The following is a 25,511-nucleotide window of genomic DNA, read 5'->3' on the forward strand; positions in this document are numbered from 1 at the left end:
AATAATAAGTCATACAACTAAAACTATTTTTTATATTGGAGAGAAGCTGCTCTGTAGTCTGGTGGTAGACTGCAGCAGGGTGTACAGGCTGATGCTCGGTAGAGATGGGTACCAACGATTTTCTGAGTGGTTTTAATCAGCTGTCGCAGAGTCTTTCTGTCATGGGTCTTGCACATCTCATGTCAATTTGTGATGTATCCACTCAGGATGCTTTCTATTGCTCCTCTGTAAGAGAGTGAGCAGTCCTCTTCGAGACCTTTCTTGATCTTCCAGATCTCATCTTGACCTCCACGGTTCCCCTCAACTTCCATCTCCTAATTACATTTCACACTGTGGAAATAAGCTGACAATGCTTTGCTACCTTCCTGCAGCTTCCCCTGCATTGTGGGCAACAATAAGTTTTATTTTCACAATCTTATAAAGCTGCTTAGAGGGATCCATGGGTGCAGAGTGTTTACAAAGCTTTGAAATTGGCACCAGCTGACATTTCCTAATGACAGTTGTTGACATGCCTCAGGCCTAACGAGCTGATTAAGGTCTGAGACTTCAGAGAACTGAGAACTCTTACACTGTGTCTAGATAACAAGCGTGTCGGATGTGGTTTTTCACAGACATATCACACGCAACGCATACGCTGTCATTGTAATGCGTGCAGCTCAACGGCTCATAGCTCAGTTGCATCTTATGGGCGTAACTGCTACCTGAGGTGTTCATGTATCTGCCAAGTTTATTTTCTTCCGTTTTCATGTGAATTTGGCTCTGAGCACTTACAATACACAGGTGACCTACGCTCAACTGTGTACCTGAACGCCTCCAGTGTAGACGCACAGACGAAGCAGTCACTGCTGCTGCTGCTCTGCTTGGTACCCAAACTTTTGCACGTACCACAATGATGTTTACGATATAAGTAACTATGCATTAATGTTTGAAGAAAATATTCTTTTTATAATATCATAGAGACAGTTTTTAGCACCAAAATATGTCATTTGTCAAGGGTTGTCCAAACATTTGCATACAGATGTGTATGTAATCTGTTTTGTCAAAGACTGTGGGATAGAATTGGCACACACATTGGACGTTTTTCCCGGATAGTGATTTATGTTTCCACAAAGTGGATGAAATGGCCTTGTGAGAGGACCGTGCCCTTCATGCTGGATTGCAGTGATATAATTTTTTACCCTCCCTCCTCTCCCACTCCTTGCTGCCAGTGTTTGCCAGATACACACAGACAAGCCGGCAGCTCAGCAGGGGTCTTGGATTACTGTGAAGGACCTGCCAGGGTCGGTGGAGTGGGGAGGGGGCGGGATTCCTATTTCAGCGTCAGACTCTCCCCACAAACTTGAAGTGGTTCCGCTTACCAATTTTCTCTGGCATGGGAAAGACAGAAACCACATGTAAGAACACCCTCGTATCCTGTTTCACTCCAGTGTAGACCTCAGAGCTGGGTCTTTGTGGGTTGGCAGCCTGCAGTTTCTCAGCTGGAAGTATCTGAAATGCTGAGAGATGATGGTGTGTGTGTATGTGTGTGTGTGTGTGTGTGCCGGCGCTGAGGAAACACACCGAAGCAGGAAAGAATCGATCAGCTGCTTTCTTTGACTCATCGCTGCACTCTGACTGAACTTGGACCTCGCACTCGTTTAACCCTATTAATCCCCCATTTGACCACGTGCCCTCGCTTTTAAGAGGATTAAACCAGGTGATGGAAATGAATCTGTGATGGTGTCCAGCTATCCTAGCAACCCTTACTTTAAATTCTTGCACTACAGCGGTAAGCCTGACCACTCATCATAGTGGCTTTATCCCACCCCCCACCCCCCAAGACCCCCCACATGTTTAGTATTTATCCTTAAATCTGGCCCTGAAATGAACTCTAAGTAGAGGCAGAGGTTTACTGTAATATTAGGGCTGGGTATTGTTTAAAAAAATGACGATACCACTACCAATCCAAGTACCCTTAAAGTGATACTGATACCAACTGAGTACTTACTTCAATACTAGTTGGTATCGATTTATTTTGTTCGATATCATAAGGGTATCAAGTATGGTAAGACAAAGAAAAGCAGCAACTTGAGATGCTCGAACCATCAGATGTGTGACGTTTTTACCTTAAAAATGACCTTAATGATAAATCAGTTATTAAAATAGTTGCTGATTACTTTTATGTTGGTTAACTATTCTGTGAATCAACCAAGCTGCAAGGACAAAGCTGCTGTCCTTCAGGAATACAGCTGAAAAACAGCAAGGTTCATTTTCCCCCATAAAATGTGCCATGGACCCCCATTAGAGAGCATTGGGGCCCTGTTAAGTTGAGTTTGAAACCCCTGCTTTGAATTTAGCGATTAGCCCTGTCCATTCACATCTGGATCCACAGGATAAAAAGAGGCTCATGCTAACGAAGGTTTTCCGGAAAAAAACCTGCTTTGCTTGAAGCTTTCAGCAGGAACAGCGTGGAGCAGTCACTTAGCCGGCTGACTGTGAGACTGCGGAGAACCGGTTGTGGGAGGATTTGTCACCACGGGAGGATGATTCAGGCATTTAAAAATGATTTGCAGAACGAACATATCCAAATATGCACTTGCGCAACCTTCAAAGCATTTCCAGGAGTCTGTGATACACGAAAACACACAGAAACACACACACACACACACACACACACACACACACACACACACACACACACACACACACACACACACACACACACACACACACACACACACACACTCCAGAGTAACTCACAGATGTGGTGTAGCCACACTCCTCAGATCTGGGTCACACTAGGGTTTTTTTGTGTGCCACAAAAGTATTTTTGGACCCCAGTGATGTGTGTTTCCCTCCAAGTGGCAGATAAGGAGAGGAGTTTTGTGCACTAAATCTGACTAAGTGACTCCTTTTCTTTTCTTTCTCCCCTGAAGTTGTGAATGCAGAGGAGCAAGGGAGGCGCCTCTTTCAATTTCTCAACACTTTCAAGGCTATCGTGGCCGTAAATCATGAGCCGTAAATCTTTGTGTTTGTGCTGGAAGCCTGGCCCACGAGTTTCAGAACAGGTTTGGATGGGGAGTCAGTGTCAGGACTGAGTGGGAATGAAATAAGAGGAGCGGGAGCTTTTGAAGCACTCTGGATAATGGATGAGCATATTCAAAACTACAAATGTTTTCACACTTCTATCTCCTGATAAATAACCCCCAAACTCATCTTCAATTGGTGTCACCTATACCTCACAGTCCTTTTTCTTCTTCTTCTTCTTCAAAAAGCCCTCTGGTTAATATCAGGAATATAAGTCCTACACTTGAGAAGATTTACATCTGTTTAATGCCAAGCGTAGGTGGGCTGTGCTCATAGTTCACATGTACAGGGGAGTGAGTGTTATCCAAGCTCACTTTTGATTTAATCCTTCTTGAGTTAAGTTTTAACTACTTGTATATTTAACCTTTTTTTCATCTTGCCCCAGAGCCGTTTTAGAAGCTGTGTGTGTGTGTGTGTGTGTGTGTGTGTGTACAGGTGAATTACACGGGTGTGTTAACTGTTTACAACCATGCCCCAAGCTACCCATGACTCACATTTCCCTTTTTTTCTCTCTCGCTCCCTTTGTGCGGTTACTCAAATATGTGCATTTGAGCCAAAAACTATCAAACACCTCACACCAGCTCGTCTTTTTTTTTTTTTTTTTTTTTACTTTGCCTTTAAAAACCATCTTTGTCCACTTTTACTCTTATCATTCCAGATCAAACGCACTCAATAAATGCTTCTTATCCTCTACTATTTCCCCTTAATGCAGCCTTTAAAGCCTCCACCTGCTCTGGGACCCAATCACAGAGTTAGATTGTGGGTTTTTTTTACATCTGCAGACGCCGGTGCCCACAGCGTATTTTCCTCCATGTTGTTCTTCTTGGGGAAAAGAATGCAGCTTGATTTGAAGAAGTGACTGGAAATGATTTAATGTAGGTCCAATCACCCAACGCAGTTCCCCTCAAACAGTCCCTGATAATAACTGATGCAATCACAGTGTTGTTAGGAGCTTTGGATAATTTAGACATCTGTCCTGCTTTACAGATTACAATTAGAGTAAAATGCATCTAAAGGAGGTCATGTTTCATGCATTTAGATGTTTGGAGTGTTCATTGTAGTTGTTGATGCTGGTTTTTTCACGTCTCTGAACTGTCACTAGATTGAAATGCTACACAGAAAGAATAAATAATTAAGAATGAGATAGTAATTAACAAGTGTGTGTTGTTCAATTTCTTAGTTTGACAACCAATCATAACTGATAAAATAATAACAGTAATATATAATAATGCACATTACAATCTACAGACTTATGGAAACATCCTACAGATCCCCACAAAAATCACACCATAATCATTATTCTTTCAATGAGAACGTGAAAAATGATGTAAATATGATAATTCCCTCTAATCATGTAAATCACATCACAGTTGCAATGTCAGTCAAAATAATAAAATAATGAATCTTTGTGAATAGTGATGTAAACACAGCCTCATCTCATATTCATGTCGGTGAAACTAAAGATATATTTTTGAATGTCGGCGCATTAATAATTCAGAACTTTTGTCCACATTTGGGATTCTTCTGTTAGTCTACTGATATGCATGAAGAGGAATCTCACCAAGTGTGTTATTTGCAGGGTGAATATAAATGCATGTATAGAAAAACCTCTTCCTGGTTATCAACACATTATACAAACTCATTTATAATGATAAGAGATACAGACAGAGGACAGAGCAGCATAAAACACTGCACTGTTTTGTAATTTAACTTGATAAATGACTAAAAGAATAGATACAATTCTGACTACTTGATTAATCCACGTAGTGTTACTATTCAATACATGCCTTTGTGTAGCTCTACACTATGAATAACAACTATTTGGAAACAATATATTTATAGAGAAAACCTCCAGGCTTACTATAAAAGGCTTCCTGAGGTTGTGTAGAAGTGTTGCTGCAGTTATCATGAAGCACATCACTGCAAATTCTCTATTATTTTCAGATGAAGCATGTCATAGCTACCAGCAATTCATTAGTTGTGTATCATTTATAAATCCTCTCTACATTACTGCTGCAGGGCTCTGGAGCAAAATACAACATGTACAATTATAGCCATACAGTCAACTATCTATTAAAATGTAATGATGTGTATACACGCACACCTCAAAGACAAATAAGGACACATTCTTTGTACTTTAGTTTGTCATCAAATCCAAACCGGCAACACCTCCATCCTCCGTCTCTCTGAACTTTTTCCCTGCTTCATCTCCGCCGCGTTCGTCGTCTCCTTAAAGCTCGTCAGCGCCTCGGCTTAAATAGTTTGCTGTGCGTCTGGGACTTAGAAAAAAAACACAACACACCTCTGAAGAACAGTTGTCAGACGTGTGGGAATAAGAGAAAATTGCCGCTTCACGGTAGCGGCGTCTCTTTTATCTGGAACGCTCAGCTGCGGTGTAAACCTCCCGGGAACCGCCGTCTGTGAAGTGAGGTGTTGTCACTGTGCAGGTTTGCTACAGGATGCTTCTATCAAACACATACGATGCATTAAGAGTGCTAAAAGAAATCTAAATGATAAAAATAGACTTGAGTGATTGATCTAATAATTCCAACTGAAGTATTTCTTCCTTTTTCTTCCTCTGTAATGTCACTGGTTCATTCTCATTGGCTCCTCCTGTCTATATCAGTCAAACGTGGGCATGTTTCTCTACACCTTTCACCTTTTTTGAATTCAAATTTTTCCGTTTTGTGTACCCCTCCCTTCCCACTCCAGGTTGATGTTTCCTCACCGGGCGCCCCCAGGGTCGCTTTCAAGCCTGACTGCCGACAGCTCGCCACCTCTGTCAGCCTCCTGAGCGAGCCCATCAATCGCCTCCAGCTCGACAAGTCAGAGGGACAAAGCCTCCGCCGCCCAGCTGCCTGGGTAGGACCGCCGTCGCCATGGACACGGAGTCTACCTACTCTGGATATTCCTACTACTCCGGGCGCTCACGGGGATCCCACAGGCATGGGTAAGACTAAATTGATTCTAGGGTTTGGGTGCGTTCTCCAGAGTGTGGCCTGGGCTTAAGACCCTACCAGGTGTAAGGCTGCTGTCCTGGAGCTGAACTTGCACTTTGACCTCCAAAAAGGGAGCAATGTGGATCTTTTGTAGTCCTGAAACGTATCAATTAGACAGATTGATGTGTTCATTCATTCATCTTCGGAGGAGGAAAAGTGTCTCTGTGCTCACCTTAAATCTAGTTCAAGCATGATTTGTCTCAGCTAGTTTGGAGCCAATCATGTTCCAGGATGCACCTTACACAAGTGTGATGTGGAAGCTTGAAGCCTCGAATGCATAAACAAGGAGAATAGACTTTACAGCAGTTAAACCTTTCAATTAAAGGATATTTTAACTTTTTTGGACTTGGTAATTTAACTTTTGAGATTAAATTTTGAGAGGGGGAAAAAATAATTTTGCATATTGAAAGCTCAGTATTTTCATGTCTTAAAAACATGACTGGAGAGAATCTTTGAGTGGTCGAAAGACTAGAAAAGCACTATGTAGGTGCAGTCCATTTACCAATCTTTAAGTTTTTTATCTCAAGATACTACTAAGAAGAAGTGAATATTGATTTTAGTTCTTAGCCTCAACAAAACATGCAATTTGAAGACCTTGGGAAATCATGATAGACATTTTCACTATTTTTCTCTATTTTTTATTGAGCAGTTTGCTTCAAATACAGACGATTATTGAGTTGTTGCTTTGTAGAAAAAGCCAAAGAATCCACTTGACATTGAGTCAGTATGTAAAAAAAAAAAAACAGTAACCTTCACTTATATTTGGATTGTAGTGTGAAATATTACATTATTAAGTGTAAAGTACTTCAGTAGAGGTTGCCAAACTCTTACAAACCAAGCCTCTTATTTTGAAGGATATGAAATGTTTTCTAAATATGTGGATTTGATCGAGTAGTCCAGCCACATTTTAATGTTTTGGACAGATGTTTCTTCCAATATGTGGGTATGATCTTCTCTGCTTTATGGAGGGAATAGGAAAGAAACTGTTTCTGATGTGAGCTGAGGATGATTTAGGAAAGGATTTGGTTCTAGATTAGAGAAAATGGCTTTAGAAATAAAAAAAAGCTGCACCACTAGTGTTCAATTTGAATCACTAAGGCTTTAAGTCGTTTTCTGAGGATTGGCATCTGTCACATCTGGAAGAATCGCTGCAACTTTTATCATCTCGCTCAACCTTCCCTCTTCGTCACATCCTCCACAATCCCGCCTTCTCTCCTCTCTCTCTCTCTCTCTCTCTCTCTCTGGCCCGGCATGCGCGGAGCCCCCAGCCGGCGTAGGTCGCATTAGTCTGTCAGCGGTGAAATGGCCGCGGCTGACAGGCTTCAGGAAGGCAGCCGGAGACAGGTGCCGAAGAGGCCCCGACTGTCTGATGGCTCAGCAGATACGTGGAGAGCCTGAGAGGAGATGAGAGGAGAGGAGGCTCCTATTCCACAACAGCCACTCCCTCCCCGCTGACGGCCCCCCCTACTGCTCGCTCGCCGTATATCTCTCCCTGTCCCCCCCCCGTTGCCACTCCCATCCTCGCTGCCACCTGTTTGCCGGTTAGGGGACTCTCCGAACACGCCAAGCTTTGCCCTCGGTGCTCTCCTGTCATCATCTTTTCTCCCGTGTCGTCAGACGCTTTCTGTCACTGTCTCGCTCTTCATCTCTGTCACCCTCGTCCTCTTTATCTTACCCGCTCCTCCGCTGTTGCTCATGTCTCCCTGTGATGTGTGTCGCCGCCATGTGAAAGCAGCAGCTGCCCCCTTTTTCCCCTTCATTCTTGACCTCTTCTCCCCCTCTCTTACACAGATTCCTCGCTGCTCTGTGAGGATGTGTAGGCGCGCCCCCCCCTCGGGACAGGAATGTGCCCATGTAGCTTAAGGTTATGTTAGAATAGTGGTCACACTTGGTTTATAATGAAAGATAGAAGGGAGAAGTGGTGGTGGTTTAAAAATGAGTGGCGGCAGCCTTCTTCTGCTTCTTCTTCTTCACTGTTTCTGCAGCCTTTTCGAGTGAGTGACAGGGAATTGGAAAGGGAACATATGGGCATCCCTGCCAGGCGATTTTTTCCGCTCCTCTGCGCCTCTGCTCCTCCGCTCCAAACCATGACTGTGCCAAAGCCACCGGCTGGCCTCTAATTTGATATCAAAAAAGCAAAACTGTTGCCTTTTGAAAGCCCTTGTCATCCTCGTCGGAAGATAATCTTTTTGCACCGAGGGGTGCCACGCAGGAGGCAGTTCTGGATCGCTGTTGTTTAATTACGCCGGGCACGGATGCCGGCACGCGTACATGTACAAATAAACACACACAGCGGCCATTCATGAGTCATTCTGAAGCATCATTTGTCAGAATGAGATGGGATTGGCTTAGAGTTTCATTAACAGAAGGTGCAGAGAGTTTTTGGAGTTGTTTCATCTCATCACTGGATTCCCCCCCCCCCCCCCCCCCAAAAAACCTTTCATCCCTGCATCAGACAATCATCAACCAGTGTCCAACATGCTTAAACCAAAATATTCCCCTGGCTCTCCAGTAATGGCAGCGCGGAGCTCTGTGTGTGTGTGTGTGGATGGAACAAGCTGAGAACATCACTTCTTTATTTGATAGTGATTCTTTTTATCCCCTCCTGACTGAGCTCAGCTGCACTGGAGCAGAAGTCTAATACCAGAGAGGGAAAGCTTTATAATAATTGTGGGAAGTGCACTTATTTTCATTTTGTAATTAGTCAGAATCCAGGACTGCACAATTAATTGTGTGGGGAAGGATGTTAATATGATTTTCCCTCGTTGGACTTAATATTGCATGACCACATGACTTTTTGGAAGCAGCAAGAGGCTGCCAGGCTTTTGCTGATTCACTCACAGTTTTTTTTTGTTCAAGTATATTCTTATTAGAACAAATTGTTGAGCTCTGCATAACCACTAAAAATCTAATTAGGTTGCAAGTTTTTAAGGATTCTTTCTGGTTACATTTAAAGGATTTGGCAAAAATATCAGGCTGGAGTTTTCTTTTTTCCTGCCCACATAAATAATTGTATTGTGATAAAATGTCTTCCTATCACTTATTGTGACTTCAATATTAAGCAAAAATGATGTCAAGATTTTGCCATGTTGCCACGATGGTGCACCAGCTTCATACTCTTCAATTAGAGAGGCTAATAGAAACATGGAGGTTTGGTATTGAGCCACTTTAAGTTACTTTCTCTCTCTGAAGTTCCCCAAAAGCTCGTCTCCGTCACTCTCATCAATCCTGAGTATTTAAACGATTATTAAACTGCAAATCTCATATTAGCAGCTGCTCATGTGGAAAATTGGTTCTTTTTGATTGCTATGACTCTCAATTATATGAGCAGCACGCAGCTTTCACATGGGACCAACTAAGTCATTTAAGCCAGTTCACAGTTAAAAAACCATTTGGTGGGTCCCAAATGACCCTCCTCTGAAAGAAGACATTTCTATTCATTTTATAATATATCATTTATATCAACAGTCACAACAGGAGACTTAATAGAAAGCACAGAGGGTACAGACTTTTAAGCCTGACCTCTTTTTTTGCTGTGAGGACTCATCGGCAGTGGGACAGTGTCATGTGTCAGTGGAATGTGTCACCTTACCGTAGTGTTATCTGTATGAAGCTAATCGTGGCTAGCAGCCAGGCCACAGGGCTGCTTATCACACTCACTGCCCCTTAAACTCAACCTGGGTCAACACCAGATTGCACGTGCTGCCGTGGTCACTGTGGAGTTTATCAGTCACTTCAAAGAAAGTAAGCTAAGGTGTTTGAAAAAAGGAAAAGTAGTATTGTTGGACGTTTTTAAAGACTTTTTTTTTTTTTTAACTCAAGCCGAAAATCTGAATTCATGACTGTGAAACTTGCTGTGTATCATATTATAAGTTTGAAAGGACTTTGCTGAGTGTGTGGTGGGTCAGTTTTTATTTGGCTTCACGACTCTACTCATTTGGCTGCGGTGGAAGCATCCACCAGAGTTTTGGCTTAAACAGCAGCATTGACACTAAGCTCTGTGTCACACAGGTGTGTCGGTCGTCCCGCCAGCCAAAGAGAGAACAAATTGGTCCGCAGACAGTTTGGCGTGCCACACTAGTTGGCTCTACTTTCTTCAGTACCTTCAGTGTCCCGCCACCCCAGCTCCCTCTGTGTGAGGTATAGAGCGCAATCACAGCCATACTCATCCTCAGGTGTTAGAGGGAAACGCTGCTTCCAGAGCTTAATTGGCAGGACTCTGCCCCGGCTTGCCAGGCGCCTCTGCCCTCACAGGACCCCCCCCTCCCTCCTCCACTCTCCCCACATTCTGTTCCAAAAAAGCCGTAACCGTTTGAGGGATCCACGCTGGAAGTCAAATTCCATTAATCAAATCATAGCACAGCACGCTGTTGGAATACCAACAAGCCTGCTGCATGCTAATGAGGCAGGAAAAGGATGTGGGAAGGGGGAGGGCGGAGCAGAAGGTGTGTGTGTGTGTGTTGGGAGAGAGGTTTCACCACGGTGCCATCGTCCCCAGAAGCCTGCTGAAGGCGGAATGAAAAACGGGCATGGGGGGAGGGGAGGAGCTGGTGCACAGAGGCCGATCTGTTCGAGCCACTCCCCGGCTGCCCACAGGTCCGCTCGCCTGCGCGCTCCCACAATCGCACATTGATGTCCAACTCACATCGTCTGTTTCTCACGCAGTCGTAGTCTCGCCACCAGCAGCATAGTGAGAACCAGGTGTTCCCTCACCTTTTCTACCCGACTGCTGTGCGACTTCCACAATGAATAACGCTTTCTCAGGTATACAGATGGCTATAACGCATGCAGTGTTACACACATACACACATTGTTTGCTTTATGCCAGTGTTTCCCAACCGCCCAACCGTTTTGGCTCGTGACCTCACATTAGAGGTCATCCCCTTGATATGCATGTGTGCTGTGAGCAGTTTAACCAAAGACTCATTTTTTCACTCTCAGATTGAATCATCTGAAAGACTTTGGAGGCCTGTAGAGGTAAAAGAATCCAGTATTTAACAAGACAGACAGGACAAGAAAGCAAATGATTGTTTTTAGTATTTTTGACCCCTCAGATTTTTTGGGGACCCCTGTCCTGACCCCCAAATTAGATACCTGTCATTGTCTAAAATCCCAATAATATTAAATACCACCAACACACCAGATCTTGAAGATAGGGAAGGAAATGCTACCTTTAGATCAGCCATGCACTATTCCATAAAAGGTCATGTGCCTGCAGGTTTTTGGTCCAACCAATCAAGAGCTCCTGATTGGTTGGAATGAAAACCTGCAGCCACATGACCCTTTATGGAATAGTTTGGACACCTCTGACATAGATGTAAGATTAGTATTTTAAAAAATCTTTCCTTCAACTTGCTTTACTTCATTTTCTTTCAGTTACTGACATCCTACATTTCCCAGAATGCTCAGGGAAAGCCTTGTGTAGGTGGCGATCAGTAGTGATATTATAGTTGTTTGTTTTCCGGTAGATTGAACAGTCAGTGACTATAAAAACACTGGCTGCTTTGCATTCTGGTCCGTTGAGTTCACGGTCAGTGGAGAAACGAGCGTATATAGACGCACCGTTCTTCTTTACACGTATGCCTGTGTGTTCAACATGATCTCTTTTGGTCATATCAACCTTTTACTTTTCTTTTCACCCAGAGCTACTTATTATTCCGCTGATGACTTTGAAGTAGGATCCCTGATTTGTGAGCCTCGCTACTCCTCCTAGCCTCCTCCCTTTTCCCTGCTCCTACAGCGCTCCTCCCCAATTAATAATCATAATCAGTGACAGCAGTTTGACTGATGATCACTCCTGCTGGAATAACCATCGCTGCAGTGATTATGATAGCCCTAATATTATTCAAAGTAATGATGATAGCTGTAATATATTTAAAGGCTTACATCAGCCTCCTAATCTCCTGGATTTATTAGATAAGAACATGTCAGTCACTCTGTCAGTGATGGAAGCTGCCGCAAGCTGTTTAAAAATGAGCTTTTTCTCACTGCGTGCAGATTTGAAACATGAGCCGATTGTCGCCGTTGTGATTTTTCCGTGGGAGATTGTGTCCACATTCAAAAAGGAAGTACAAGAATAAAGGCGGAAATCAGACTGGTTCACACCCTTAAAGCAAAACACTTGGATCAAGCACAGCTCTGTTAGACTGTAGCAGCTCCAGCGCTGTCAATCAGACCGTTTCCTCCATTACCCCGCAGGCAGGATATCCTGTACATTATGGTTATGAATTGTTATTGTTTGAGAAAGGAGCGTTCAAGGGTCACTTGAAGTTTGAGCCTTTATTTATGGGAAGCAGTTATTTGGCAGTGACAGACTATTTTTTTGTCTAACCTTTGTATTATTCTTTATTTTATTATTGAATACAAATCCCATGAAAAGACCAAAAGTAACATTATGTTTATGTCTATTTCAGTAAGATTTTCTATCTTCCAGAAGCAACACACACATTTGTTCCTCCTGGAGTCATTAAAAATGTGTCACACATATGTAGATTCATTACAAAAGAAGCCTAATATTCCCTAAAACAGCTGGGAACTGTAGTCTGTAGCAAATGTTATTCAAACAGGAGTTAATAGTGCTTTTTAGGGACTACTTTCAGTCACAGACACACTCACCCATTAAACATCATTAAAAAAGACTGGTACGGTGTCATTTGTTCATAGTTTTTAAGCACTAGTACAGAAGAATAAGCCATGTCAGGTTTGGGGCAGACTCATTTCATGGTGTTTTCATCAATCCGAAAAATATAGAATATGACAGAATGGATGCATGTAACAGTGTTTAAGAGTGTCTTAACAAAGCCTGTAAATAAGAGCGACACAAAACAAACCTCCAGCGTTGCGGCTAATTCGATTTGTTACCCTTCTGTTGTAATGTAGCTCGTACAAAAGAAGCAATTATCATTAAGCATTATGCTCAGAGACAGCAGGAAACCATTTAGAAAAACAAAGAAAACTCCAAATATCCTTTTGTCTTCTCTATACGTGCAACCGAAGAACTGGGATGTCGCTTTCATTTCTCATAGAGCTGATGGATCTTTTTTACAGCATCTTCAGCATGTTGATATCTATATGAGATCTTCCCCGACTCTGTTGTGAGCTCTCCAACACAATACCTCGACTTAAACTTGGAGGTATTTTGAATTTGCTGCAGAGGACCTCATCACAATGTGTGCTATATCCACGATGGCAGCAGTCAAAGGGGGAAGGAGACAGACGAGGGATTAACTGGGGCCGTTGAGCTTCTCTGCAGTAATGGAGCTTCAGAGTGGGCACTGCGCCATGTGGCCACAGCGATGCCACGCCGAAGACGTGGAGGATACCCGCCGTTCACGCTCCACAAAGGATTAGGGCTGTAAGTGCAGGGTCAGTCTGGCTAATGGAGCTCATATGTTGGAGCTCACAGGGACAGAGGGCCTCATATAGAGAGAGAGAGAGAGAGTGGAGTGATGCGGTGATGGAGGGAGTCGGATAGAGTAAGGAGGGGTTTATGTGGAGTAGAGTTCATGTAGGCTTTATAGTTGTTCGGTATAAATGGAGACCGAAACAAAGCACAGTTTATTTTCTCCACTTTCACACAGGGAGCAGCTCTGGTCTTATCTGACTCAAACAGCAGCAGCGGCAGCCAATGTCTTTGATATCCAAGTTTGCACGTTCATACTGTAAATGAAGTGCCTGCGTCTTTTCCAGCACGCTTATCACAGTAACTTGTTTGTGGTCCACTAAGCTCTTTCGCTATAGATTAGAATGAATCAAAATGCAAAGATGATGTCAAAGGCCAAAGTTATACAATAATCCTTCAGCCTTCAGTCCGGGTTGATTTGATGAGTCACATGGTTTATACTACAGGTCACATAATTGTGGGGTCAGCCAACATTTGAGCAGCAGAAATAGAACAGAAGGAAACAAGCAGCTGATATACTGTATGTATTTACAACCAAACAACATTTACATTGTCTTAATAGAGAAGTCAGCCAATAATGAACCTTGTCTCTCTGGTTTCATTCAGTACATAGAAAAGAACAGCAGGACACAGTAAAAGGAGTTATGACTTTGCCCTAAACTCTTTGAATATAGGTTGGCATTAATGGTAACTTAATGCAGCTCTGATATGTCATTAGATGAGTGACCAGTGAACACTGACCAATATCAATGAGATTAAAGACTAAGATTAAGAACAGAACAATAATGCTGGATTACATAAATGCAGAGTTTCCTTTTAAATCCCTTATACATAGGGAGGTAATTTAAATCCAAAGAGGAAATGGTGAACCCCACAACAACACAATGAAACGTAGATACATTGGATGACTATTGGTGACCGTAAATAGCATCAAAAACATGGTTTAATAATAATGATTATGAGATAAGATACACTTTACTGTCCCTGAGGGGAACTTTTTCTTTGGTTCAAGTGTTTTTTACTTGGATGGACTTTACAACACTAACCATGATTTATGTTTTTTTCTTCTTCTTGTTTTCAGGGAGCGAAGCCGGGACCGCCACAAGTCCCGCAGTAAAGACAGCCGCTCGGAAAAGTCCGTAACAATTAACACGCCGCCCGCAGAGCCGCTGCTGGGCGACTTGTCGGTTCGGGGTGAGCAGATCCAGGTAGGGCTGAACTCAACCTCTAAACACCACACCATCACTTCAAACCACTCCCAACGCCTCTTTCACCTCACTATTTCCATACATACATCTTTTAACCTCAATTACCTATTATTACTGAGAAATGCACTTACAAGTTGCGGCAAGTTTCTCAGTGGATGCCTCTGATATAAGATGGGGAAACTCTAGTCAGATTTATGAAGGATTTGGAGCAGCAGAGATTTATCGGTCAGCAGTCGAAATGAGATTGAAATGATAATTGTGTTTATCTGCTTGGGCTGGGACAGGCCATCTGGTATTCCAGGGCAAAAGCCAGAAGGGCCGGTCCACTTTTGGCGAGGTATGGGCCATCCCTTTCAGGAAATCTATTACTGACAAATATCTAACAGGATATGGATACAGCAGTCTGCCTTCTCTGCTTGTTACAGCTTTGTTTTTTTAATCTATCTTGTCAGGGACAAACACCGTATTTCACCGCAAGGTTGTAGGTCAATCGACGATTCCGGTCCAGCGCAAAGGTGGGGTGGTGGTTTCAGCGCCCGCCCCCCTCCTCCCCCCACCAAAATGGACCAGGCCAAGCCAAAACAACAGCTTAGCTGTTCAGACTGTCAGTCAAAACTCTAACTCTGCCCTCAATAATAATGACAACTCTGATATCTGTGAATGCAGGGTCACAAAATGGATTATGTGATGGATTATTTGATAAGGGAGAAATATAAGGTAGGAAATTGTTTTTGCCTGTTGTTTATGGTACAGGTTTATTACAGCATAGATGATAACCTGAACATTTGCTGAGCACGAGGTAAATTATAGGCTACGCCATCAGGATGTGTTTGCGGCTAACGAGCAGTGTAGTGACTCATGTTTTCATTGCATACTCCAGACAGCAACCTGATTATCATTCTTGTAGTCAGATAAAATAACAAATAAAGACAGGTTGATCAGATAGCGCCGTGGAACTTCATTGGTGCTCGCTGCAAGCTGGCATGTTAAGGCGTGAAGTTCCTCAGAGTGCTTAGGGGATACAAGACTACTCACAGTCATAAAAATCACTTTGAGGGAAATTGAGTAATAGCCAATTTGTTACCTGGAGTTTGGTGTTTGGTTATGTTGTGCCAAAACATGATTCATCTGTTTAATCCTTATATGAAGAGAACAGTGAGGTAGTAAATGTGTCTGTCCAAACATTGGCTATAATCCAAATCTGACAGTCTTTAAAATAGCATTAAGTCATTAACAGATTCATATAAAATGATATATAAGATCATACATCTGGATTTATATGAGGTATTTGTGTTAATACTAACAATTAGGTTAAAATCCCGTTATTGTAGATTCAGAACGTGAATAATGATTGAAATAAAGAACTATATAAGCAACAAACAGAAACAGCACTTACTAATGTTGTGGTTTGTCTTTACTGGTAGCTCCTGCGGATGTGTCTAATTGCTGGTGTGACTGTAAGCACTTTGATTGAATGATGAGGCTTCAGGTACTAAGATTCATTTATTTATTTTCGGGAAGGTATTTCCTGTCTTTCTTGGCACAATTGTTGTTGTTTTTAGTTTTTTTTTGTAATGTTAATATAAATGTACATCACTAGCATGTCTTGTGTTGGATTTCATTAATGTTAACGTTAGCTTATCCTAGTTTGGAACTGTCTCATCCACTTGCATGACCAAACATCTTGTCACACAACAGCTTTTTTGGTTGCCTTTTGTTCTAAAAGATACTGAAAAGTTTCTACAGGTTGAGAAGTTGTCTGTCACATCTTTGTTTTTGACTTTTAATACAAAAATAGTACATCACTAGCATGTCTTGTGTTGGACTTGAAGTTACGTTAGCTTAGCCCAGTTTGAGACCGTCTCATCAACTGCATAACCCAACTTCTTGTTACACAACAGCTTATTTTGTTGCCTCAGTTCTCAAAGGTTTCTTCAGGTTGAGAAGTTGTCTGTCACATCTTACTTTCTGACTTTTAATAACAAAATAGTACATCACTGACATGTCTTGTGTTGGACTTCAAGTAAGGTTAGCTTAACCCAGTTTTAGACCTTCTCATCTCATGAGCAAACACCATCCTTTTTTTGTTGCCTTTTGCTCTGAGAAGTTATAACAAGTTTCTTCAGGTTGAGCACTTGTCTGTGACATCTTAGTTTCTGACTTTTAATACCAAACAAGTAGCATGTGGTGTGTGTGTGGTTTTGTAGTAACTTTGTTTCAGTGATATTATTAGCTGTACATTGTCAACATACCCTAGAGACAGTATGAAGAAGATTCCGACCAGTGTTTATACCTTCCAGCCATACTCAACATATTTTTTGGCTGATACATTATTAATAGCACATATTCCTTTAGCCGTGTAGCAGTGAAAGTCCAACACTGGCTAGTTTTTTAACAGTTTTCCAGACAGTAAACCAGACCTGAGTCAGTTGTACCATGTTTGCCTCCCATCAAGAATCAAGCAGCTCTTAAACCGGCATAGCAGACCTTTCTTCCCTTCAAACCTGAAACACTTGAAGCTTGAACTCGCTCCTGCTCCACACATGAGCGCCTTAAAGTTTATTTTTCCTCGGAGCCTCTCTAGTCTTTAATTGTTTTCGCTCTGGATTTGATCTCGTGGTGGTTTTGGAGTCAGAAAGCAACCGCTCAGCTCAGTTTGATGATGACAGGTTGTAATGCTCGAGGTCAGTCTGAGTCAGAGGGTCGACCCCTTTTTACATCTGCCTCTCCCTTCATCTGTTGTCCACATCTGAGTAACCTTTATCTATGCGGCTACAGTTTAGAATTGAGAACTCTCCAGACGCTTTCAGATATTAGAATGTGAGGAAGGTTTTAGGCATTTTGATGAGCAGTTGATTGGTCTTTTGAAATGTGTGCAGTGTTTTCAAGTATGAATTTCAAAACTTGCTTCTGGCAAGAGTCAAACACATTTGAAGCAAAAGAAGAGATGGATATTTTTGGCTTACCCAACACTGACCCATCCTTTTTAGCTAAACAACTGTCTGGCACAGCAGCCTTCATCAAGTGTTCAGCTTAACCTAAATACAAACACACAAAACACACTCAGTCGATCCGACGTTCGCCATCGTTTACTGACCTACTTGGCGCTTACTTTCCCTTGTGGAAAGACTCGTTAGCAGTGCCTGCGTACATGTGTGTGCGCGCATGTGTGTGTTTTTTTTGTCTGCCTAGTGTGTCTAATTTTAACACATGACAGGATTTGCCACAGAGCACAGCCATCCTTAGTATTTTTTCTCTTCATGTCTTATTCATGCTGTGGCCTGCAGTGGTGCCGCTGACAGGGAGTGGAGTGTTTGGCTTTAGTTTGAGTAATCAGGGCCACCAATTCTACTGAGAGAGAGGCTCAGCACAAATCCGTATGTGTGTGTGTGTGTGTGTGTTTAGAGTCTGCCGTCTCACATACGCCGCCGCCTGTGACTGTTTTGTGTCAGCGTGCATCAGTCTCGCCCCTCGCGGTCTGACTCCAACTCAGCGCCACGCTCGTTACTCCGCTGCTGGGACTTAATCAGAGTCTTGGCTGACAGAGCAGCAGCACGTCGCTGCGGGCGGGCGGGGACGTCCTCACAATCGGAGCACAAAAAAAAGTTCCTCATTGGCGGTGACGCGTCTGCGATGCCTCACTACGGGAATTCTGGAAAAAAGAAGAAGAAGAGCTGTTTGATTTACATGTTAATGTGTCAGAAAGCACGACTGGAGATTTGAGTTAAAAACCCCAACCGGGCCGGGAGGGAGAGGAGGGATTGTTTTAGAGGATTTGCCAGCTGTTGAGGGATGAGGTGTTTGTTATAGCAGATCTCACTTGGCGGCAAATGCTCAGAAAATGCAGGAGACGTATCAAAGCAGCCGTGAGCCACGTTTAAGCTCAGGTATAAACACAAAAGCAAAAAAAAACATACCCTTTTTTGTTTGAGCACAGATTCCTATGTAGACACACTTTCTGAATCTTGATCATACACCTCTCTTGATGTCAGCTTGATCTGTTTGAACAGAACACTTCCAAGCAGGTCACTCCAAATTTCAGGAGCCAGGCCAAAGCTCAGTTCTGTATGGCTGATGCCTTACAGTGAAAAAACCACCAGCACCATTCTTCTGCTGGCTGGGTGTTCGTAAAGGACAGTGGAGGTGAGTAAAGCCTGGACTGACCTTTCTATTGTTGGCCCTGACACTACATTGTGTGAGAAATGGGGTCAATTCATCCCAGTGTTATTATTGTACGTAACTGGATATTGGGTTGGATAGTGAGAGGTGGATTGAAGTAGTTGGGGTCAGTGTAACATGCCAGCTTTGTTTGCTCAGGATGGTGTTGTGAAGTGACATCGTGTAAGACAAGAGGAATGTGATATGTTTAAACCTTAAAGCATTCTTAAAGAATTAGCGCCTTCCTGTCCCAACAAATGGAAAGACACACAGCGGAGCTACGTTTATTTTTAGTCGCTTGTGTGCAGTTTAGAGAAATAACCTTGTGTGTTTGAGCGTTTTTTTTAATCTTACATCTCCTTTGGGAGAATATAGCTCCAGTTGTTTTGAGTCGCTTTCCGGTAAGGAAACAGTTAAAGACAGTTTGGCTCCAAATGCACTTAAAGCTATCTGGTTTGCATGGCTGGCTTTTGATTGCACAACCTTAGCTCGTAGCTTACAGTCTAATTCAGGTCAGTTAACAGCTTTTCATATTGTCACACAGAGTTCTTGTTGTGTGCCAAAGCGTAGGGAGGCATCCAAAATTCTTTCATCCCTACCGCAGACATAAAATATGCTGATGCTATTTCCAACCATACATGAGAGGTCACTTATATTAAACGAAACATAACTAGCAAAGTCTCTTCTCTTCTTCGCCATCTTCTTTCGACTCCTTGAACTGAACTCGCGCCCCCAGAACGTCCCACTGTTCACCTTCCTGTCACCCTCCCCGCAGCGCAATTAATTCACCCCAATTAAACTCAGCTGCTTTGTGATCGCAGCTGCTAGCCCTCTCGAGCCGGATACCGCGGTACAGCAACAGCTCGGCGACTCTTGAGCAGAGCATGGCGCAGGTACCTCCTTCGCCCCCGACTCCGTGGGGCGAAGCCACGTCGGACTCTTGGAAGAAGAGGCAGCGCGGTTGCGTTCATGTTTGGGATGTCTTCCCCGTGGTGAGTTTCTCCAAGGCTTGATCCCCCCCCCCCCCCCCCCCTGTGAGACAGAATCCCCGCGGAGCTTCACGGTTATCCCACCGCTTTGTGTATGTATGTGTGTGTGTGTGTGTCTGTGCTTGTTGTGAGCTGTGTGCCACTGCCAGGATACAAGCGTGTGTGGGTGGGTATGCAGGAGAGAGAAAGAGAACTGTTCTTACTGCTTTACCATGCTAGATTTAGACAGGCTTTTTTTAAAGTATTTGTTTTGTTCATGCCTTTACCAGTAAGTTAACAGAACAGAGATGATAACTCAGGGGAGAGACAGCTCGGGAATGACATAAAGCAGAGGTCCCCTGTCGGTCTTGAACAGGGGAATTTGGGGTCTGTCTCTCACAGGATTATGTGTGAGTGTTGGGGTTGAACTTGGACCCTCTAGGGGGGTGCGAGGTCGTGAAAATGTCGTACATTTTAGAATTAAATGCATCAATCTGGTACACTTTAAAGCTACTTCTAAAAGAACTTTGTGCTCTTGTAAACAATTATATGCTCTTGTAAACAATTATGTGCTCTAGTAAGCAGTTTATAATAAACATGTTGGTTGTTTAGATATGAATAGTGATGATACAGCAAATATAACCAATTGTTACAACTGTTTTCTGCTGGAAACAGATGGAGCTGCAACCATTAATCGATTAGTCGACAGATAATCAATCAGCAACTATTTTGATGACCAAATAATGTTGCAGCCTCTCAAATATGAGGATTTTAATATTATTGATACACATATTATTGATCAACAATTGAAATGAATTCAGAGCTCATCCTACCCCTACTTAGACAAAATAGGATGGTTTGGATGATCAAATATTCTTACACAATGTGAAGAACATGTGGTACTTGAATAACACCAATAAGAGCGTAAATCTATCAGCAAAAAGTAAATCAATTTCCTAGATGTGAAAATGACTAAAACAGATGATGGGGATTTACATCTTACTATCCATCAAAAAGCCACGGATAGAAAAACAATCTTAAGGGCCAAAAGTTTCCATCCAAAGACTAATAATATTAAACTCTGCCAGTTCCAATGACTAAGACGAGTATGTGGCACAGAGGAAAAGTTTGATGACAAGGCTTCAGACATGGCGATCCGCTCCACTGAACTAGGATACAAAAAGAAAGACAGTGGATAAATCACTTCAAAGAGCCAAGTCCTTGAATAGAGACAGTTACTCCAAACCAAAAAGAAACCACACCAGTCTTCAAAAACATATTTTTTTGTGATGCAATACAGTAAATCAAGCATCTCAAATAGGAAATGCAATTGGAGCGATGTATCTCTCCAACCACTGTTCACAGAAGCACCTGTGTTCTCCTTCTGATGTGACCCTAAGAGACAAGGTTCCCCCTCCCACACCAACAACCTGGCTACAAAAGCCCTGTGGAACTTTTTGGAATGTGGGGGTTGCTGTCATCATCTCAAAACATCAAATGAGACACTTTGCCAGTTGCAACACTGCACATGTTGTTTAAAGACTGGAGCACCCCCTCTGGTTGATTTTCTATGTAGGACAAACAAAAGAAGACTAGTAGACTGTAATGCAGAACATAAAAATACCATCGGCACAAAGAATGGGACATGGCAACCCTAATACACTGAACATTAGGTGTCAGAAGTGGTTGAAAAGGTCATCAGAAAAAGACAACTCTACTGCAAGACCTTTTGGATTGTAGAACTGAAAGCAACAAAATACCTTTGTCTCGATGATGAGATAGACTTTTCTCCTTTGCTGTGAAATGTTACTTAAGGAATAATGAAAAGATAGTATTATAATATATAGAATTAGTGATGATTATGCTGATTTTGTGGTTAATATCTGCTTGTAGTCACAAAGAGAAAATGTGGACCAGGTTATGACGCCTACAGACTGTGAGATTTCAGCAGTCTTCTAAGTTTATTTCAAGCCACGCTGTGCCATATGGATCTAATGAACTTGAGTACTACATCGAGTTTGAGGTATGTAGACAATATGATGATCACATCTGCTGAGTCATGGGCTACGACGCAAGAAAACATCATAGTGTGTTGATGCTATAGTGGTAAACAATAAAGCCTGGACCCAGCATACAAACAAGGCTTCTGCTGCCACAACTCAACAAGATTTTCTTCTTCGTTTTCATTGGGTTTAGCATTGGTGTCGTGTTGAACAGTGCATCATTTCGTGCTGCATTCCTATCGGACGGTTAGTAGACGTTGGTCATAGCAGCAGACTGTGTCATTGGCAGCCACAACCAAAGATATTACCACCTTTCTTTCACATTGGTCATCTTTGTTCTATGACAGCCTGATATCGGGCAGTAGATTGATTAATTTATCATGTGTTTGGAAAGGATTAGGTCCACCTTGACTTGGTAGCTACATGATATCTACCTTCATTTTATAGTTTAGGTCCACCCCTTCCCTACTCTCCTCCCTCTATTTTCCTTTCCTCCTCCCCACCTCTCCCTTCTATTTATGACGTATCATTTGCTTGTTTTTTGACCAATAATCTTGCACATTGAGGGAGAACCATCCTCTCACTAAATTCATTAGTCTAACACAATCTAGGTGTGTAAGCTACTGCTGACAATGACCCTGGTGAAGACCTGTTATGAGTCACGTTGCCATGTGCCACGTAAAATTAGGGGCATTTGAATTTAGCACAAACCCTACAGTGTGATTTGGATTGTTTTTGAAGGAGAGTTGCATTTTTTTCATTGTGACCATATTCCACCCATGCAATAATCCTTTCACACAATGGAATATTGTGACTTTGACTTTGTTCTTTTGATTTTAAATCTCTTCATGATTGACGTCGGTCTTTTCTTGGGATTTGTTGACAATAAGAAAAACAAATAAAATACTAAGAGACTGTTTTAAGATTCACTGTCAGGTCATGGTGTTCTACTGTAAATCAGCTGGTTGGAACAGTTTTTGTCTTACCTTCCCCACACTTACACACACACACACACACATGCAGCCATGTCCGTTGGTGCACGGTCACACCACAGTGCTCACTGGGTCAGAAGCAATGGACAGAGAGTGGCGCTGAGGCAAGAGACGGGCAGAGAATGAGGTGGAGAATGAGAGAGGATGCCTTGAGGGAGAGACAGATAAAAAAAAGGAGGGAGGGAAGGAGGGAGAGTGAGGAGGACAATGGGAGAAACACATCTTGTGGGTGGATGGCGATGGCACCTAATTGGCATGTTATTTTGTTTACTCTGCCTCTGATGGGCTGGGGAGGGAACTCATATGTTTATCTATTGTGCTCATCCATTCCTCTTTCACCCCACCTCCCACCTTTTCTCTTCCTCTACCTCTATCCATCCATCCTTTTTACCCCCCCTCCTTTTCTCCATCCTGTCTGCTGTCAGGACATCCCATGTGATCATCTTATCACCCCCCCCCCCCCCCCCCCCCCCCCCTCCTCCTCAACTCCTCTTCCTCTCTCCCGCTCTTTCCGCCGCGCTCCCTCGCTCTCAATCTTCCTCCATAAAGCCCCTTACATTATGTGGCAAGTGAGCGCACAGTCCCATACAATACCTCCTGAGGCATGATGGGAGAGATTTCTATATAAAGACGGATAAAGCGCAGATCAGCGGAGAGTCAGGGCGGTCACACACACACACACTCACACACACACACACACACACACATACTCTGGGATGGATCGGGAGAAGGAAAAGCAGCGGCAGAGTACAGAGATGATGCACGGAGGTAAAGTTTAACAGAACAAGGATTTTTTGGGGATGGAAATGGAGTTGCCAATGGTGACAGCGATGGAGGCGGTGGATGAAGTGTTGCAGGTGCTGGAGATTTGTGAGACTGTGGAGGAGATAAAGGAAGTGATTGTTACCACCATAGAAGGAAACTCTAATTATACATTCTCACCTCCTGTGGTCACCTCCAGTGGACCAAGGACCAAACCGAGCCAGGTGAGACCGAGAGGTACACAGCTGATCAACACGTTTGCTGACTCAGTAGAAATGATGCCTTAGGGATTGACTGATATACTGAGAGGCTGTTACTGTATGTGCTGAATGTACAGAATGAGAGAGGATGTACATACTGTAGTTTGACCCTGGATATTTAACTCTGCTTTGACATGGTTGTAGGTGTACAGTGTGTGTATATAGCAGATAGCAGATATGCATGTATATGTTGGCACTTCTGTGTTTTCGTCACGGAAAACAATACTTGAGCATTTTGTGCTCTAACATTAAATTTACATGTTGCTGATGCGGAAAGAAGATACTATGTTATTTATTAATGTTATTTTTTATCCAACTTACATCTAAAATGTATTATTCTTCCCTCTTTTACAACACTTACATTTTACTGGGGCTTTCAAATGAATGCATGAATGAAAAGCAACAACATATATGACAGCAGCACAAATGCAACAAGACATGGAACCAAAATTGAATTGTTAACAATTCAATTTCAGCATGTTGTTACATGTAAATGATTCATTTTCCATCATTAATATTTCCTTTAACTGTCAAAGTCTTCCATTAAATAAATGAACACACTGCTTTTAATCACTAATTCGTGTCAGGTATCTGTCTCTTCCTTTTAAAGCATCCTCAGTGCATCTCAGGTCCATCGTGGCGCAGATGGAATGATGTTGCCAACGGTTACATAGTCCCAGAAAGGCTTTATAATCTGAGTCTGAGTCTGAAGAACTCTCCAGAGAATCAGGTCTGGACATTGTCTGGTGTTGCCCATTCACACATGTAGCACATGACAGGAAATTGTCTATGTCCAACATGTTCTCACCGACTGGAAATACTGGTTTTGGTTTAGGCGAGGGCTGGAGGGAGCGTGCAGGAGGCAGGACGTCACGGTAAAAGTACGCTTTGGAAATCACAATGGAAGATGACAGACGAGGCTATGTATGTACATGTATCTACATATTTGTACATGTATTCGGCGTCCTCGCCCTCGGATGTTTGTATTCTTCTGGTTTTGCCCCAGTCACATGATAGAAACATCATCAACACGCCCACTCTCTCACTGTGAATTCTCTGGACAGTGACCAGCTCTATTCACACGTGTGCTCATTCGGACATTACGCAAACTTTGTACCGGGGAGCTGGCAGAGTAAAGTCCTTTTAATGTCCGCATCAGCTGATGCAGACATTTGTTTTCTCACATACAGCTCCTGCGGGTAACGTCTAAAGTTCAGGGTTGCAGTGCATAATTGAAAGGGACCTTATATTCTTCCAGCTCAACTCTCATTGGTACTCAGTTGTTGGGACATTGTGTTTTGCACATTTTGTACCAATCTTTGTCTTATCCTTCCTTCTTTCAGTTTGCCATTGCAGTTAATGATTTCTTGAAGGCAGACGGATGATCTCAGCGACATTAAGTAGCTGGTCCAGTTTGTCTTTCCTCCAATGACCTCACCAATCACACCATTTAACACACTGCTAACAGTGAGACTTTGGGCTTAAGAGAAAGATCAGAATATACATCCTTTACTTGTAGTCCTATTCACCAACTTGAGAATAAAAGTTTACAGCTGTAGAGGTCTCTTTTGTTGGGCATTATTAATAAAGCTCATATAGCTCACACAGTACGCATTATCAAAATTGGATAGTTTAATCTAGGACCCAACTGATATTGGATTGCATAATCACTGATACAGATATATAGGCCACT

General features: G+C 42.7%; 1 protein-coding gene across 2 annotated transcripts in view; it reads left to right on the forward strand.

Annotated features, from left to right (window-relative positions):
* LOC134006645 (vang-like protein 1) overlaps window positions 1–25,511 on the forward strand; it is a 57,982-nt gene that overhangs the window by 7,093 nt on the left and 25,378 nt on the right. For both annotated transcript variants that reach the window (XM_062445590.1, XM_062445591.1), the window contains exons 2-3: window positions 5,779–6,016; window positions 14,549–14,675. In XM_062445590.1, coding sequence (XP_062301574.1) covers window positions 5,946–6,016; window positions 14,549–14,675 — 198 coding nt within the window. In that variant the 5' untranslated portion in view covers window positions 5,779–5,945. The remainder of the gene's footprint in view (window positions 1–5,778; window positions 6,017–14,548; window positions 14,676–25,511) is intronic.

The sequence above is a fragment of the Scomber scombrus genome, chromosome 24 (assembly GCF_963691925.1).
Source record: "Scomber scombrus chromosome 24, fScoSco1.1, whole genome shotgun sequence".
Taxonomy (NCBI): Eukaryota; Metazoa; Chordata; class Actinopteri; order Scombriformes; family Scombridae; genus Scomber; species Scomber scombrus.